General features: G+C 36.3%; 1 protein-coding gene across 4 annotated transcripts in view; it reads right to left on the bottom strand.

The window, feature by feature from the left end:
- The window catches only part of ehbp1 (EH domain binding protein 1), a 389,918-nt gene that overhangs the window by 48,326 nt on the left and 326,046 nt on the right, over nt 1-15,546 (bottom strand). For all 4 annotated transcript variants that reach the window (XM_073051179.1, XM_073051180.1, XM_073051181.1 and 1 more), the window contains 3 exons: nt 15,135-15,273; nt 14,841-14,950; nt 13,697-13,820 (listed from right to left, as the gene is read on the bottom strand). In XM_073051179.1, the coding sequence (XP_072907280.1) occupies nt 13,697-13,820; nt 14,841-14,950; nt 15,135-15,273 (373 nt within the window). The remainder of the gene's footprint in view (nt 1-13,696; nt 13,821-14,840; nt 14,951-15,134; nt 15,274-15,546) is intronic.

The raw sequence follows: 15,546 nt of genomic DNA, 5'->3' as shown, positions 1-15,546 counted from the left end.
ATTCTTTCTTTATGATAAATCACAATTACTGGGAAATAACTTTGATGCTGTCTTTGTCCTGTTTCATTTCACTTCACTATAGTATTCTAATTTCACATTCATTTCATATTTAATTTTACTAGCTTTTTCTCAAGAACCTTAAACCAAGTCATAACTTCACCTCTTATGCACATAAAGCACAAATGTGTCATTTCATTGATGCACCAGAACCAATCAATCAGATTGCACCTTTCTGAAAGCACTTCACATACAAAATGCCAGTCATCAGCACATCCCAAACTCCTATGCATTGCCATTATTTTGAAATATCAAACCCAGTCTTCCTGATCCAAGCTCACAAGACTGTTCTTTTGATTACCACTGTCATTCTGTCCACTCTTCCTCCCCATAGTCGACTGAAATTGACAGGGCAGGTTGAGAAAGGAGGCGAGTAAAGAAAATGGTAACTTGGGTTTTATAAATGATGGCTAGAATACAATAGCAAGGAAGTTATGATATACCTTCACAAAACTGATCCAGCCATAACTCGGAATATTATGTCCAATTCTGGACATTAAAAAAGATTTGAAGGCCTGAGGTAAAGTGCAGAAATGATTTATCTAAATGAGTCCAGGGATAAGAACTTCAATTTTATGTAGAAACTGAAGAAGCTTGGTTGATTTTCTTGGAACCGAAGAGCCTGTGAGGAGATATGATAGATGCATTTAAACTGATAATAAAAGGCATAAACAGAACAGATGAAAAAAAACTGCTCCAACTGGTGGAGGGGTCAAGAACTAGGAGACAAAGAATGATGGTGCTGTAAAGGAACCAGAGTTGCCATGAAGAAATCTCTTGTTTTTATTTTTATACAATGAGTGGTTTGGGTCTGGAGTACCATGCCAGGGTACTAGTGCAGGCAAATTTAATAAAAGCATTCAAAAAAGTGCTGAATAAGTCACTGAAAGGAAGGAATTTGTAGGGTTATGAATCGATTGGCAAGGGGAAGTACAGGGCTAAGTTGGACGTAGTCATTTTATATAAAGTCTGTACTTACTCAAAGGATTGATTAGCCTTCTTCTTTGCTCCAATCACGTTGGAGATCCTGTGAGTTAAACTCAAATCTGTCTTGTTTTGAATTCTTAAATTTTCCATTCTCATTGCCTACCTCAGAATCACTCACCATTTCAATTGTAGCCTTTGATGATTGTTCTTTCTGGTATTCAAAATAATAGCAATATTTGCTTCAATAAAAATGTATTCCAAATTTTTGATATCTTACACAATTTTTAAAAAAATTAGCAGTAGTAAACACATTTTAAGGATCACAAAAAGAAAAATAAATCACTGAGTTCAAAGGAAATGAACACTGAAAGCCATACGGAAGATTTAAAATTGTATTAAAACTATTAGTACATGCAGAACAATGGCAGATTATGTTAAATAGTTTTGCCCAAAATATAATAGGAAATCAGCTCTTATTAAAATGCACTTCCAAGTATATCTATCTACATTTTGATAAATTTAATCCTTTAAAAGTTTTCATCTTTTTATAACTGTAAGATATCATAAAAGAGAACTTTGTAAATAATACTTTTTTCTAATTAATTCACAACAATATGGACTAAAATCTGCAAGCAAACTGAACTGTTTAGATCTAGGAAACCTTCTCTTAAGAATGTTAATCTGATGGATCACATGCTGGCACAACATGGCATGTACATTTGCTTACTCAGTATAACAATGGAAAGTACAGGTTCATTAAAATACTTTTAATAAGCATTCTTTCTTAGTAGTAGTTTGCTAAGATGAAAATCTTTGAGAACTCAAATTAATTTTGTTTAGGAAGTAGTTTTAAATTTCCCTCAAAACTCTTGTAGATGCATCTCTAAATTTGATGACAATGCCTTCAGCATCCCTTCCACTAATCTTCTACAATCCCTTTTCATCTGATTGTTAAAGAATGTTTGAAGCCTGACACCATGTCTAAGTTGCCTAACACATTTGGGGGATGGGAAAGCTTTTCCCAGTTACATTATTTAACTTGATTTGGAATCTGAGTCAGGGGTTCAAACTCAAATTGAGTTTCTTAATATTTTGTCATAAAATATTTTAAATTGAAATTTTACAGCTGGGATTAGAACCACACAACCCCAATCACATTTGGAAAACTAGGTTGCAGAATCGTCAATAGCAATCTGTAATAAAAAGTGTAAATAAACTTCTTTCACATTAAACCTTGAGGTATTATTATAAAAAGATTAGGTGAACAATTCTTATTATATAAAAATGCTAAATAGTCAAAATGATAATACATTTGAAAACTTCTAAATGAACCACAAATCCTATCAAATGATGACAATCCAACCTTGAAAACAGTGTGTGATGTAACAAGGATTTTTTTTTGGCATCTCACAAACCAGAGTTGGAAAGGAATGGAAGATTTATTTGCTCTGAACAGACTAAATCTCAGTTGCTGAAATTATGTTAGTTCACAACATATGTTCAATGTTGAAGCCTACTGGAATGAATCTGGTCAAGAATGAAAAGAAATGGTGCTTATGGAAAGCTTAAAGCTGATCCTACATCAAGATAGAACATATAGCTGCCAGCTAAGAAACAAACTAAGAAATGCAAGATCTGCAGCAGTATCTGTTCTGATTTTTAAAATGCAGAAGTGCAAACAAATGCAGCATGATCACCACAGACATCACGGGCAGCTTCCAACAGAACTCAGAGGGTATTATGCTCAGAACACTTTTTCTTCCCTTACTGCTGAAAGATTATACTGGTTATCCCATTAAAGTTGGTAAAATGCCATTCTTATGTCTTAAAGCTGTAGCATTTGAGGTCAAGAAGTGTATGCTGCTTCTTACAAGGCTAGTGTGGATGTAATCTTCCCAAAGTTACAATAATTAATGTTAAGCTTCTTTAGCAATACGTTTCTGAAAGAACTTGCCTGATAATATACTTAGAGCCTGTCTATGCTGTTTGTATTTCTAAGCAGGAAACATTTCTATGCGCCTCACGTACTTTGGTTTAAATCTTCAGTCAGACTAGGATGAGAACGAGTGTTTCCTTGAGTTATGAAAGAAAAATAACAAAAATCATACCAGTCAATTAAAATGTATGGCAAATGAGATATAATTATTAATTCTAGAACACTTTGCTGAACTGGTGTGAATGTCAGCTTCAAAAATACTGAATATTCATATATTTATCAATTTATTTGCAGAATTTTATTTGACTTATAAAGTGAACATCTAGGGATATGATGATACATATCACATAAGCGCCAACTGGCATTCACACTATGTGCTCATATAAGATTTAAAGAAAAAGCTTTATGTTGAGAATATTTATTTTGAATTCTCTTTCACCTACTTTTCCTGCATCTCGAGACTTAGGCCAAATGAGAGGAGAGTGGAAGATACTTCATGTTATTTCATTTGAATAGTGATCACATCAAGTAAAGGAATTCTACATTTGGTGGACTTAATATATGCCTAATTACTGTCAAAATAATGCCTCTAAAAGGATGAATGGACATCCTATTGGTAAAAACATATCAACATCTACACATACTGTCATACTTCTGAGCTTCATATATGTTTGAATAAGATCTCCCCTTAATTCTGTCCATTGTACAATAAAACTCCAATAATTTGATATGCTCAGGACATGGTGGATTTTCATTAATTCCCCAATACACTTTAACTTAGTCTCCTTTTAAAAATAAGTTCTTCATCAATTTGAATTTATTTTGAAGCTCAGGAACCATGGGCGCCAGTGAGTGCAGACCCTGGTGAGACTCAACAGAATGTGGAAACTATCTGGTGAACTGGGTGACAAATCACAAGGATTTTGAGCTGGTGGTATTGTGGATTCTTAGAGTTTTACCACAGTCAAAGTCTCACTGTAAATATATTTTACGTTACCGATGCAGTGTCCTTGGATCATTGATTACTTATTTATTGTGCAATTTATCACTTGTTCATGAAGTGAAATAGCTATTTCTTTCTCTCTCTTAAACTGTGGAACTTGAATGAATTTACTGAAATATGACTGTATCTATCATGTTATGTATGAGTGGCTTCAAAGGCTCAAAAGTTAAAGGAAGGAATTTTAAAGGGAAACTGAGGGGTAAAGATTTTTTTTAACACAAAAAGGGGTTGATTTCTGTAATGTGCTGCCAGAGGAGATGGTGGATTCAGATACAATTACCATGTCTGAAGCATTTACACAGACACTTAAATATACAAGGCACAGATAAAGAGACAGTGCTTTGGGCAATGTAGATGATAAGGTCAGCAAGGATGTAGTGGGCCAAAGGGCCTGTCCTTATGCTGAACCACAAAAACTGGATATATTAGTTAATATCCTATGTGGCCTTTTGCTTAGCATCAGTTTCGAGTGATAGGTTTAGTCAGGTTTGATTGATTACTATTAATGGTACAGATGAAAATGAGCAATCCGGCTCAATCTTACTTTCCAGCTCTGTGTAAAACTTGAGGTTACAGCATATCAACTGCTCATTCAAATACAATGAGGGCTTCTGCCTTTTATCACCCTTCTAGACATCATATTCCAGACCTTCCCCATGCTTTAGCTTAAACTATGATTCTGACAACCAATTACTTTAAACCCATGTCTCCTGATTATACACAACTATTACTGGAAAAAAGGTACTTCCAGTATAACCTAGGCCACTCACTTTTCATGCCACCTCATCAACTACCTTCAGCCTCTTTTCCAAAGTAAGCAAATACAACTAATCCAATCTTTATTCACATCAAATGATCTGTCCCTAATAGCATATCTATGATATCCTCTCAATGTTCATGCAATTGCATCCTTTCACGTTCTGACTAGAGCTCTATGATATTTCCTACCTTGTTTGCATTTTCTAAATATAGCGGAAAATGAACTAGTGCTCAGTCCCACTACTCTGTGCCAGTCAAGATCCCCACCTGAGCCCATCCCATCTGCCAGCATTTGACCCATCCTCCTCTCTTCTCGCTACTACCATCGGGCAGGAGTTGCAGAAGTCCTGGGTCTTGTGCTACCAGTTCAAGAACAGTTGCTGCCCTGCAGCCATCAGTCTCCCGGACAGGCTTCACTTTCCTCAGTGCTGAACTGACTACATAGCCTGTAGACTCACTTTCAGGCACTCTGCTTTGTTATGTATGGTTATTCATGGATTCTATTGTTTTTCTTTATTTTCCTGTGGGTGCCTGCAAGAAAATGTATTTCAAGGTTGTACTTTGATAATAAATTTACTTTGAACTTGAATCTGCACTGAATTTTGTATGCTGCTTTTTTTTACCAAGCTGACCAGCTTATTGATAACTTCCAACAGTCTATTGTTTTCCCACTCATTATTAAGCTACAGGCAATGTTCATAACATTGGACTTGTCTGTAATGTCAACATCTTGCAGATGCATTTATAAAAAACTTCTTTATTAATCTGTGCCTTTCTAAGTGATACTTAATATTATTCATTGGAATTTTGCCAATGATCAGAATCACAATCAGGTTTAATTTCACCAGCATATGTAAGCTGTGAAATTTGTTGTTTTGCAGCAGCAGTACATTGCAATACATATTAATAAAAAAGTATAAAGTACAATAAGTATATATAAAAAAGGAAAATCAAAGAACTAGTGCAAAAAGAGATGAAAAATACTGTGTTCATTGTCCATTCAGAAATCAGATGGCAAAAAGAAGCAGCTGTTCCTGAAACATTGAGTGTGTGCCTTCAGGCTCCTGTACCTCCTCCTTGACGATAGCAATGAGAAGAGGGCATGTCCTGGGTAATGGGTGTCCTTAATGATGTATGCCACCTTTTCCAGGCATCAGCTTCTGAAGGTGTCCCACATGCTGGGGAGCATTTGTCTTCAACTAGTGTCAGGCTGACAGGTATATAGTACTGAGTCCTTTGTTTTTCTTCCTTTCATAATCATGGCACCATGTAAATATCTTTCAGTCCTCCTGCACCATGCTAGTGGCCAAGAATGAACCTTTTGTACTACCTCAATATATAGAATGATCTAACTGGATGACATACAAAGCTTTTCACTGTATCTTGGTACATGTGACAATAATAAGCCAATTACCAAATGATGATCAGATGTAAATTGAAGATGAATCCATAAACCAAACTCAGAGCTTGTGACAAAGTAAGTGTGTGAGAACTGGAGAATTTCTTTTTAATTTTTAAAATGTAAAACTAGCAATATGGATTTTAAACATATTAGAAATTCCATTTTATGTGGAAGGCACAATGATCATGGACATGATATTCCATTTGGTATTAATGGCTTGCATACAGTGTTTGATCGACTGTAGGAAAGATCCTCTCACCAAAAGTTCAGCCGTTAATTCCTTTTCTAAACTAAGATTATTAAAATGCAAATACTTACAACAATAGACAGAAATCCAAAAGCTTAAAGAATGAACAGAAGGATATCAACTATTGCTAAAGACAAAAATAAATTAATTGAAGACAATAACCTGGAGGTCTCTGTCTAGGGGCAGGAAAGGGGAAGTCCTTTGGATTACATTAAAGATTGCAGAAAATGTGTTTTTGTGCAATTTTCTAGTTAGAAAGCATTCTCAATATATGGTCACCGGGATAAAAAAAATCATCAAACCTCATCTGTGACTTGAATTTAATATTTTCCTCTCCATATTTCTCCACAGAATGCTGTGACTCTGCAATTGTAAGATGTGGGCAAGAGTCTGAAGGACACTGAGCTCCCTCTGGTGAAGGAATAACATGTTCATTAAGGAAGCACCACCTCTGGTATGATAATCCCTGCAGCTGTTTTTGCTTACCTTATTGGTTAAATTTTCATAACCATGAGCATTATTAGAGCATTGCAGTAATTAAGCGTTGTTATAAAGTGAATTCTCTAACTGCAGATTAGAAAATTAAACTATTTCCTGATTACATATTAATGGAACACAACAATAGCAGTTGCCATAAGCTTGGAAGGCAACCAAGGGATAAATCTGTGTACTTAATTACCATAAACAATGGCTGCATAGAAATGAAGTTTTATGCACATTCCCTTCTGTAATATGTCTGATATCACTACACACTTGACAATTCTTGTTCAATTATCTCTATTATTTAATGCACTGTGAACTGCTCTATGTAAATAAATTAACCACCCCAATTACTTTCAATTCATTGAGGGACACCATAATGGAAAATGTGACAAACTGCATATGTACAGAACTTACTTGTAGAGCTAGCTCTGGATCAAAAGGTAATATTGGTCGCTAAGTAAAATTTTTTTTTAAATTATTTAAAACTCTCCTTTAAACGTGCTTACAAGCTAATGCAAATGCTCACAATTACAATAATTAATGTCCTCTTTTTTGAGGATCCTCTGATGTGTCTTGCATGTACCTTTTTAGATTCCTTAACACTAAATTTTCATGCAGTATTTTCATTAATAGTACAAGTTAGCTGGACAATATTGCTATGAAATACATGCCAAAAAGTCATCTTTCAATCGTTAAAAAAAACTGATTTGCAAATAAGACAGTCTTTTGCAATGCAAAATTGTGAGGAAATTAAAACAATACCATGAAAGTACTGAAAATATCGGTAATTTCTAAGTTTTGTTATGATAGGGGAAATATCAGCCTTGTAAAGGCATTCTATATTGGAATCAGTGCAAAACACCATCATGCCAGTTAATTAAAAAGCCAACAGAAATAACAACTGCTTTGGGAGTAAAGTCCAAAAACAAAGCACTGTTTCTCTTTTGTAAAAGAGGTTAAAGGGAGTCATATTAAAAAGTTTTTGTGTCTTGAACTGTCCCAGTGATCAGATTCAATTTGAATGGATTATGAAAGCTTTGGGAAAAATATAATTGATTCATTGAAGTGACCAAATAAATATTAATATAATACAATATATACTGCAGAATGAAAAGTATAATGACAATTTTGAAAAAAAAATGAATACCAAGATTAAGTTTCATTTCAGAGCTATTTAAATTGCCAACCTTGTGGTAAGCTTACTGAATCAAGAACTAATTTGTAGCATTGTAGATAAGTGCTTTTTCTTCCAATATTTTGATATTGCAATAGAATCACAGCTGTTTTAGCTATTAATTTGTTTGTATCTTTCTGTTGACAAACAATCATCTAAAAATACAATTCTGTTCCAAAGCTTGTGCTTGAGAGTAATGAGAACTACTTCCAGATTGGAGCTTAGTGGAAAGTAAGGGAAAAAATAATACATCTTCTGTATATTCTTTAAAAATGATTCTGTTTTAGTTACATACAAAGAAGTACAATCTGATATTGTACACTGGCTTACTGTTATCTGCAAATACTACACATTTTCTGTTGAACAGCATTGACTATTCTCATGTCACATTATTATAAAAGTAAATATTGAAATGTTATTATTACAATTGTACACTTTTCAAAGGTCTGAAAAGATTGTAAAATGTTTTTTCTCTCTCTGTATTCTTCCTTCCTCACCTCTGGGTCCCGAACAGGCTTTCCAAGCGAGGCAACAATTCACATTTGAATTCCTTTGTTCATTTATCCCTCCTGGCACTTATCCCTGCAAGTGGCAGAATTGCTACACCTGCCCATTCACTTCCTCCCTCACTTCATTCAAGGCACTAAACAGTCCTTCCAAGTGAGGCAACACTACACATGCAAATCTGTTGGTGTTGTCTACAGTATCTGGTGTTCCCATTGTGGCCTCCTCTGCACTGGTCAGACCCAATGTGGACTGGGGGACTGCTTTGTCTAGTACCTAAGTCCCATCTGCAAAAAGTGGAATTTCCTAGTTACCAATCATTTCAGTTCCTATACCCATTCCCATTCCAACATGTCAGTCCACGGACTCCTCTTCTGCCATGATGGGGCCACTCTCAGGTTGGAGAAGCAAGACCATGTTCCGTCTAGGTAGCCTCCAACCAGAAGGCATGAACATCAATTTCTCCAACTTCTGGTAACTATTTTTCCCTCCCTCTTCTCTTTTCTTCACTTCCCCAGTCTGGCCACTTCCCTATTCTACTCAACTGCCTATTTCCTCCCCCGGTACCCCTTTTCCTTCCCCCTCTTCCATTGTCCACTCTCCTCTCCTTTCAGATTCCTTCTCCTCCAGCTTTTTGCCTTTTCTACTTATCACCTTCCAGAACTTTCATCCCCCTACCCCACCTACCTAGCTTCAGCTATCACCATCTAGTTTGCCCTCCTCCCCCACCTTCTTATACTGGCTTCTTTCTCCTTCCTTTCCAGACCTGATGAAGGGCCTCGGCCCAAAATGACGACTGTTTATTCACTTCCACAGATGCTGCCTGATCTGCTAAGTTCCGCCAACATTTTGCACTTTGTGTGCATGCTCTGGATTTCCAACATCTGCAGGGCATCTCGTGTTTATTCTTTGTATAGATGTTGATTTATGAGAAAAAAACTGCAATGCTATTAATTTCTTTTAAGACCAAAAGACCATACGATGTAAGAGGAGAATTAGGCCATTTAGCCCATCAAGTCTGCTCTGTCCTTTAATCATGGCTGATTTATTTTCCTTCTCAACCCCATTCTCCTACCTTCTCCCTGTAATCTTTGACACCCTTATTAATCAAGAACTTATCAACCTCTGCATTAAATATACCCAATGAGTTTGCCTCCACAACTGTCCATGACATAGAATTCCACATATTTGTCACTCTCTGGCTAAATAAATTCCTCCTAATCTCTGTTCCAAATGGCTATCCTTCTATTCTGAGGCTGTGCCCTCTGCTCCTAGACTCTTTCACTATTTGAACCATCCTCACCACATCCACTCTATATAGGCCTTTCAATATTTGGTAGGTTCAATGAGATCCAACAACCCCCCTCCCCCCTCATTCTTCTAAACTCTGGTGAGGCGAGGCCCAGAGACATCATACGCTCCTCATACATTAACCCTTTCATTCCTGGGATCACTCTTATTAACCTTCTCCAATGCCAGCATATCACTTCTCAGATATCGCTCGCAATATTCCAAATCCCTCCAAATGTGGTCTGACCAATCCCTTATAAAACCTCGGTATTACATCCTTGCTTTTATACGCTAGTCCTCTGGAAATGAATGCTAACATTGCATTTGCTCTCCTTGCTATCTATTCAATCTGCAAGTTAACCTTTAAGGAATCACGCACGAGAATCCAAGTCCCTGTGCACCTTCGATTTCTGAATTCTTTGCCTGTTTGGAAAATAGTCTACAATCTTATTTCTTCTACTGAAGAGCATGACCATGCCCTTCCCTACACTATATTCCATCTGCCATTTCTTTGCCCAATCTCCCATCTGCCCAAGTCCTTCTGCAGACTCCTTGTTTCCTCAACACTACCTGCCCCTCCACCAATCTTTATATCATCTGCAAACGTTGCCAAAAAGCTAACAATTCCACCATCAAATCATGGATATAAAATCAGAAGAGAAGCGGTCCCAATATTGATCCCTGTGGAACATTACGAGTCATCAGCAGCCAAACAGAAAAGGACCCCTTTATTCTGACTCTTTACCTCCTGCCAGTCAGCCAATCTTCTATTCATGCTAGGCTAGTATCTTTCCTGTAATATCATGGGCTCCTATTAAGCAACCTCGTGTGTGGCACCTTGTCAAAGGCCTTCTGAAAATCCAGATAAAAAACATCCATTGACTCTCCTTTGTCTATCTTGTCTGTTATTTCCTCAAACAAGTTCAACAGAAATGTCAGACAAGATTTCTTTCCCTTTAAGGAAACAATGCCCACTTCGCCCAATTTTATCATGTGTCTCCAAGTACCTTGAAGCCTTATTCTTAATAATAGAGATCTTGCTAACCACTAAAGTCAGGCTAACTGGCCTATAATTTCCTATTCTTTGCCTCCCTCTCTTATCAAAGAATGGTGTGGCGTTTGCAATTGTCCAGTCCTCTGGAACCATTCCAAAATCTAGTGATTCTTGAAAGATCACTACTAATTCCCCCACAATTTCTTCAGTCACCTCTTTCAGAAGTCTGGGGTGTAGTCCATCTGGTCCAGGTGACTTACCTCCTTTCAGATTCCCAAGTACCTTGTCCTTAGTAATAACAACAACATTCATTTCTGCCCCGACACTCTTTCTGGGATACTGCTAAGGTCTAAGTAGAACAGTGAAGACCGATGCAAAATACCATTTCTTTGCCCCCCTTCCCTTTACTACCTCTCCAGCATCATTTTCCAGTGGTCCAATATCCGTTCTTGCCTCTCTTTTACTTCTTATACATCTGAACAAAAATTTGGTATCATCGTTTACATTATTAGTTAGCTTACCTTCATATTTCATCTTTCTCTGTTTATGCATTTTAGTTGGTTTTTAAAAGCTTTCCAATCCGCTAGCTTTCCACAAATTTCTGCTATATTATATGTCCTCTTTTCCATCTGTGCTGTCTTTAAACCAATATTGCATCTTACTTATTAATTTTGTTTTATGGAACAAAATTTACACCTTCAGACATTTTGATGCACCTTAACAATTACAATCCAGGTTTTGAATGAGTAATGCTGATTGAGTGCTGATCAACTTCACCCATATGGTATAAAATGATGACTGGCGACATTGCTACAACATCTTACTGGGAAACTTGGCCTTGGCCCGTCATACACTCACTCTGACAAATGACAAATTTCACCTGGGCTTGTTGTTATCACTTATTCTTACAATCAAATACCTTAAAATCGAGAGCACATTTTTAATTTCTTTACATTACACAGAAAATGCAATAAAGAATGCTGGTCCCAAGTGGTGATTACTGAATTACAACATTCAGTATTTTTTCTTTATGGGAGACAGAACAAAATAAGAATATACTGAAATGAAATACATTTTAAAACCACTGACCTGTTTATTTAAACAAAATACATTTGAAGAAAAAGATGTTCAAGTTTGTACAGCCTCTCAAGGCTTCATGATTCCAAGATGCTTTATGTAACTTCAGTACAGTAAATGTAAGAAAGTGTTGCAAATTTCCACAAAATAAAATCCTTCCCACCCCCCCCAAAAAAAGACATGATAATGACCGCAAAATCTGATTCAGGGAATCAGAGATTACTTTGCTGTTTATTTCAAAATAGTTTAATAGGATCTTGTACTTACGCTTCTGAGGGCTTAGTTTATTATCTCACCTGGAATTTGCCAATTCTATTAATTTAACATCCACTTGACGCTGTAGTAGAGCGTTAGTTTAGATTTTTGCACTCAAATTACTGGAGTGATTCAGAAACCAAGTTAAGCAGGCCGTCCACTGGTCCACCACTGACATTCCTTGAAATGTATAGTTTTACCATGGTAAATGATTTCTGTACAATTAATTTTTATACACTTAAGTTAAGGAAAACAGTGAAAAGAAAACTTTGTCTTTGGACATAGGCTCACTTTTTCTTGTTAAATTGTGGAAGATAAATTATGTTTTAAACATTTTATTGTGAAATACAGCTCACATTGTACCTTGACAAAGTAGAGAAGGGGTGGGCAGAGGGACAAGAACAGGGTGAGGGAAAATTGGGACAGTGACAATGCAAAGACAATTTGTGTTCCTGTTGCACTTCTAATACAAATAAACGTCAAAGAACACACAATGCAAGAGACTTAAAAACTGGCCCACAGAAAGTAGGTAAGATGTCAAAAACTTGGTTTAAAGTCAATGAGTTAAACGAGCATCTTAAAGAAAGATAGTAGGGAGACAGAGAAGTAGTAGCTTTAATCTGAGGTTAAAGGACATTCATCTCCTCCTGGCTCAACATTCAGATGAGCTTAACTTCCATCTTTGTAATATCCTTGTTTTCTCTAAATATAGCTCACAATAGCATTGGCTGTCTCAGGGCAAACCAATTGAAGTTGATTCAAGGCAAGCATTTAATCCTGTTACTACCTGTTGTAAAAGATTCCACAGTCAGGTCCACACGTAACATGGTGGAGGATCACATTGGGATGGACATATCTACAAGATAACTGCCCTTTAGTTTGCCGCCTTCTCTTATTGTGTGTCTGAATAATGAATGCTGAATGAATACAATTTTTACTCCTGAGTGCTCCCATAACATTAACCAAAACACATTTCATCTCACTTCCCTGTGTCTAGCATCACGAGGACTGTTCTTTTTTATAAATTTTAACAATCTGGTATCTGTAGAATGCAACATATATGTACATGTCCACGATTATCATATTGTCATAGTATCATGTGTAAAAGAAGCTGAAAATATCATGGAATTCTTCCTACCTACTCTTGTGAAAAATAATTGGCAAGTATCTATAACAGCTCTCAAATTTTTGCTGTTTAGTCAATACAACCTTCCATTTACACTGCATACATGGTTTCATGCAGTACTTGGCTGTAGCAGGCCAACTGTTTTCCTCTGAATCAGGGGAACAGTGGAGATCTCAAATTTTGCTGCAGCATATCAATGAGGCACGGATATGTATTCCAGCTCTGCATGGATGAGCACACTGTTCAATAGTGCTGGCTCACACAGTATCAGGGTGAGTTATCACTTCCCATGAAGGCACTCTTATCACCAGTGCCCAGAGAGGTGGCTGTGACTCACAGCCTTTCATTTTCAAGGCAGTTTGCTGAACATTCAGGCTTCAAAGATTCACACTTTCAAACTCTATAAGAGTTTGTGAACACTCAATTTGCCAAAACTGTTTACAGTGTAATTGGGCACCGTACCTGTGTCCATGAGATAGCGAAGGTGCTTCTCCACTACTGCGGCCCGTGTGTCAATTTGTTTCTGCTCATTCTCCAGCGCTGCCAATTCTCCGACAACATACTGACTCGTGTCTTTGAACCCTTTCTGTTGATTAGAAAATATATTAAGGATACATAAGGTAATTATAAAAATATTTTCCTTAATTCAGTGCAGTGCAAAAAAATATTTAGATTGTCTCTAGTGTGCAGCTAGCCATTAAATGAACTCCCAGAGAATAAAAAGTTAAATATGGCTATTGTTTCTTCTGATGTAAATTAAAACAAAACCTACTGGGTATATCAGCAGAAAATTAATAAATGGGAAGGCATTTTTAATCTGAGTTTTAGAGTCAAAGAGTCTCTGCTGTGTGACTCAAAAACTCAGATTAAAATGCTTTCCCATTTATTAATTGTCTGCTGATATAACCCAATAAGTATATTTCCTTTACATAAAGCAAAGATCAATGTAATGTTTTGAGTAAAAAAAGACCAATTTAAGATCATACATTTTGCAAGCTTTTTTCCCCAAATTGTTCTACTTCTGTCCACCAGCAAGTTTCCTCTTAACTGTCCATCAGATTTTTCTTCACAAATCAATTTTACAGATGATCAGCCTATTTTCTCACTGTGCTGAACCTCCCCATTAATTAAGTGAAAAAATTATCATATATATTATATTAATGCAAACATCATTCAGCTGGTAATTCATGGCTGATCCGTATAATGGAAAGGTTGAACACCCATTAACCCATGCCAACAAAATGGGTTGTCTGGGAAATTCTAGCAGGTCTCCAGTGACTTTGCCTTCCAACTGAAGCTTGCAGTATCTACTTCTGTAATAATTAAAATCCTCCTGGTAGATCAATACTGGAATCTCTTTATGGGAAGTGCCCTGATGGAAATGTCTCAAGGATGCAAGTCTGAAAAATTCATCTTTTATCTGACAATTATCACTACACTGCAGACTAGACTAATTCAGTGGTGCACCCCTTTTGCTTTGCATTGAAAATGTGTGTGATTGACATCTGAAAACCCAACATCTCATTTTTGCTAGCAATAAAGATAGTGATTCTAAAATGACAAAAAAAGATCAGCAATCTCTAAACCACAGAAAAATTAGACATACACTAAATAATTCATCTTCTGGTGGCTTTCTTGGAGTTGTTTCACATATTTCCATCCTCTCCTCATTTCCTTTCTTTGCATCTTCTGGTATTGATCTCTGCCTTTTAATCTCTTTTTTAAGTAAAAGAGAAAAAGATATTCAGAAATTGGATAAAACTATCAACTTCACCTTAAGCACAGCAAATGATTTACACAGAGAAGATTAATTTTAGTCTTGTTATGAATCTTCTCTAACAACTGATCAGAATGAAAAGCAATAGAGAAATTTAACATTTTTATCTTAAGAGTTCCTCACCTGGTCTGCTTTCCACATACTGACTAAATGACTGAAGATGAGTTCGCCTCACAGCTGAATCTTTACTGAACATCACAGGACTCCGCAAACGTTCGGTAGCTTTACGTAATCGCTCAGCTCGATTTTCCTCCATTTCATTCTGTCAGGAATTACCAATTAAGTTTTTTTCTAATATTATTCAACATTAGTTGAACATATTTTTTATTTTAATTAAATAACCCTTAATCCTCTATACTTGCAAAGATAAATAGTGGAACGAAAAATAAACATACTTTTCTTGCTGAACCCACCTTGTCATGGACTTTATAAATCCTATATCAAATACTAACATCTTAAGTAATAGCTTTGATCCTTTATTCCAGTTTGCTACATTACTGAATGGGAACTTATCAATTTTACCTAGTTTCTCACA

This window comes from Hemitrygon akajei, chromosome 7 (assembly GCF_048418815.1).
Source record: "Hemitrygon akajei chromosome 7, sHemAka1.3, whole genome shotgun sequence".
Lineage (NCBI taxonomy): Eukaryota > Metazoa > Chordata > Chondrichthyes > Myliobatiformes > Dasyatidae > Hemitrygon > Hemitrygon akajei.
This window is presented reverse-complemented; position numbering and strand designations above follow the sequence as displayed.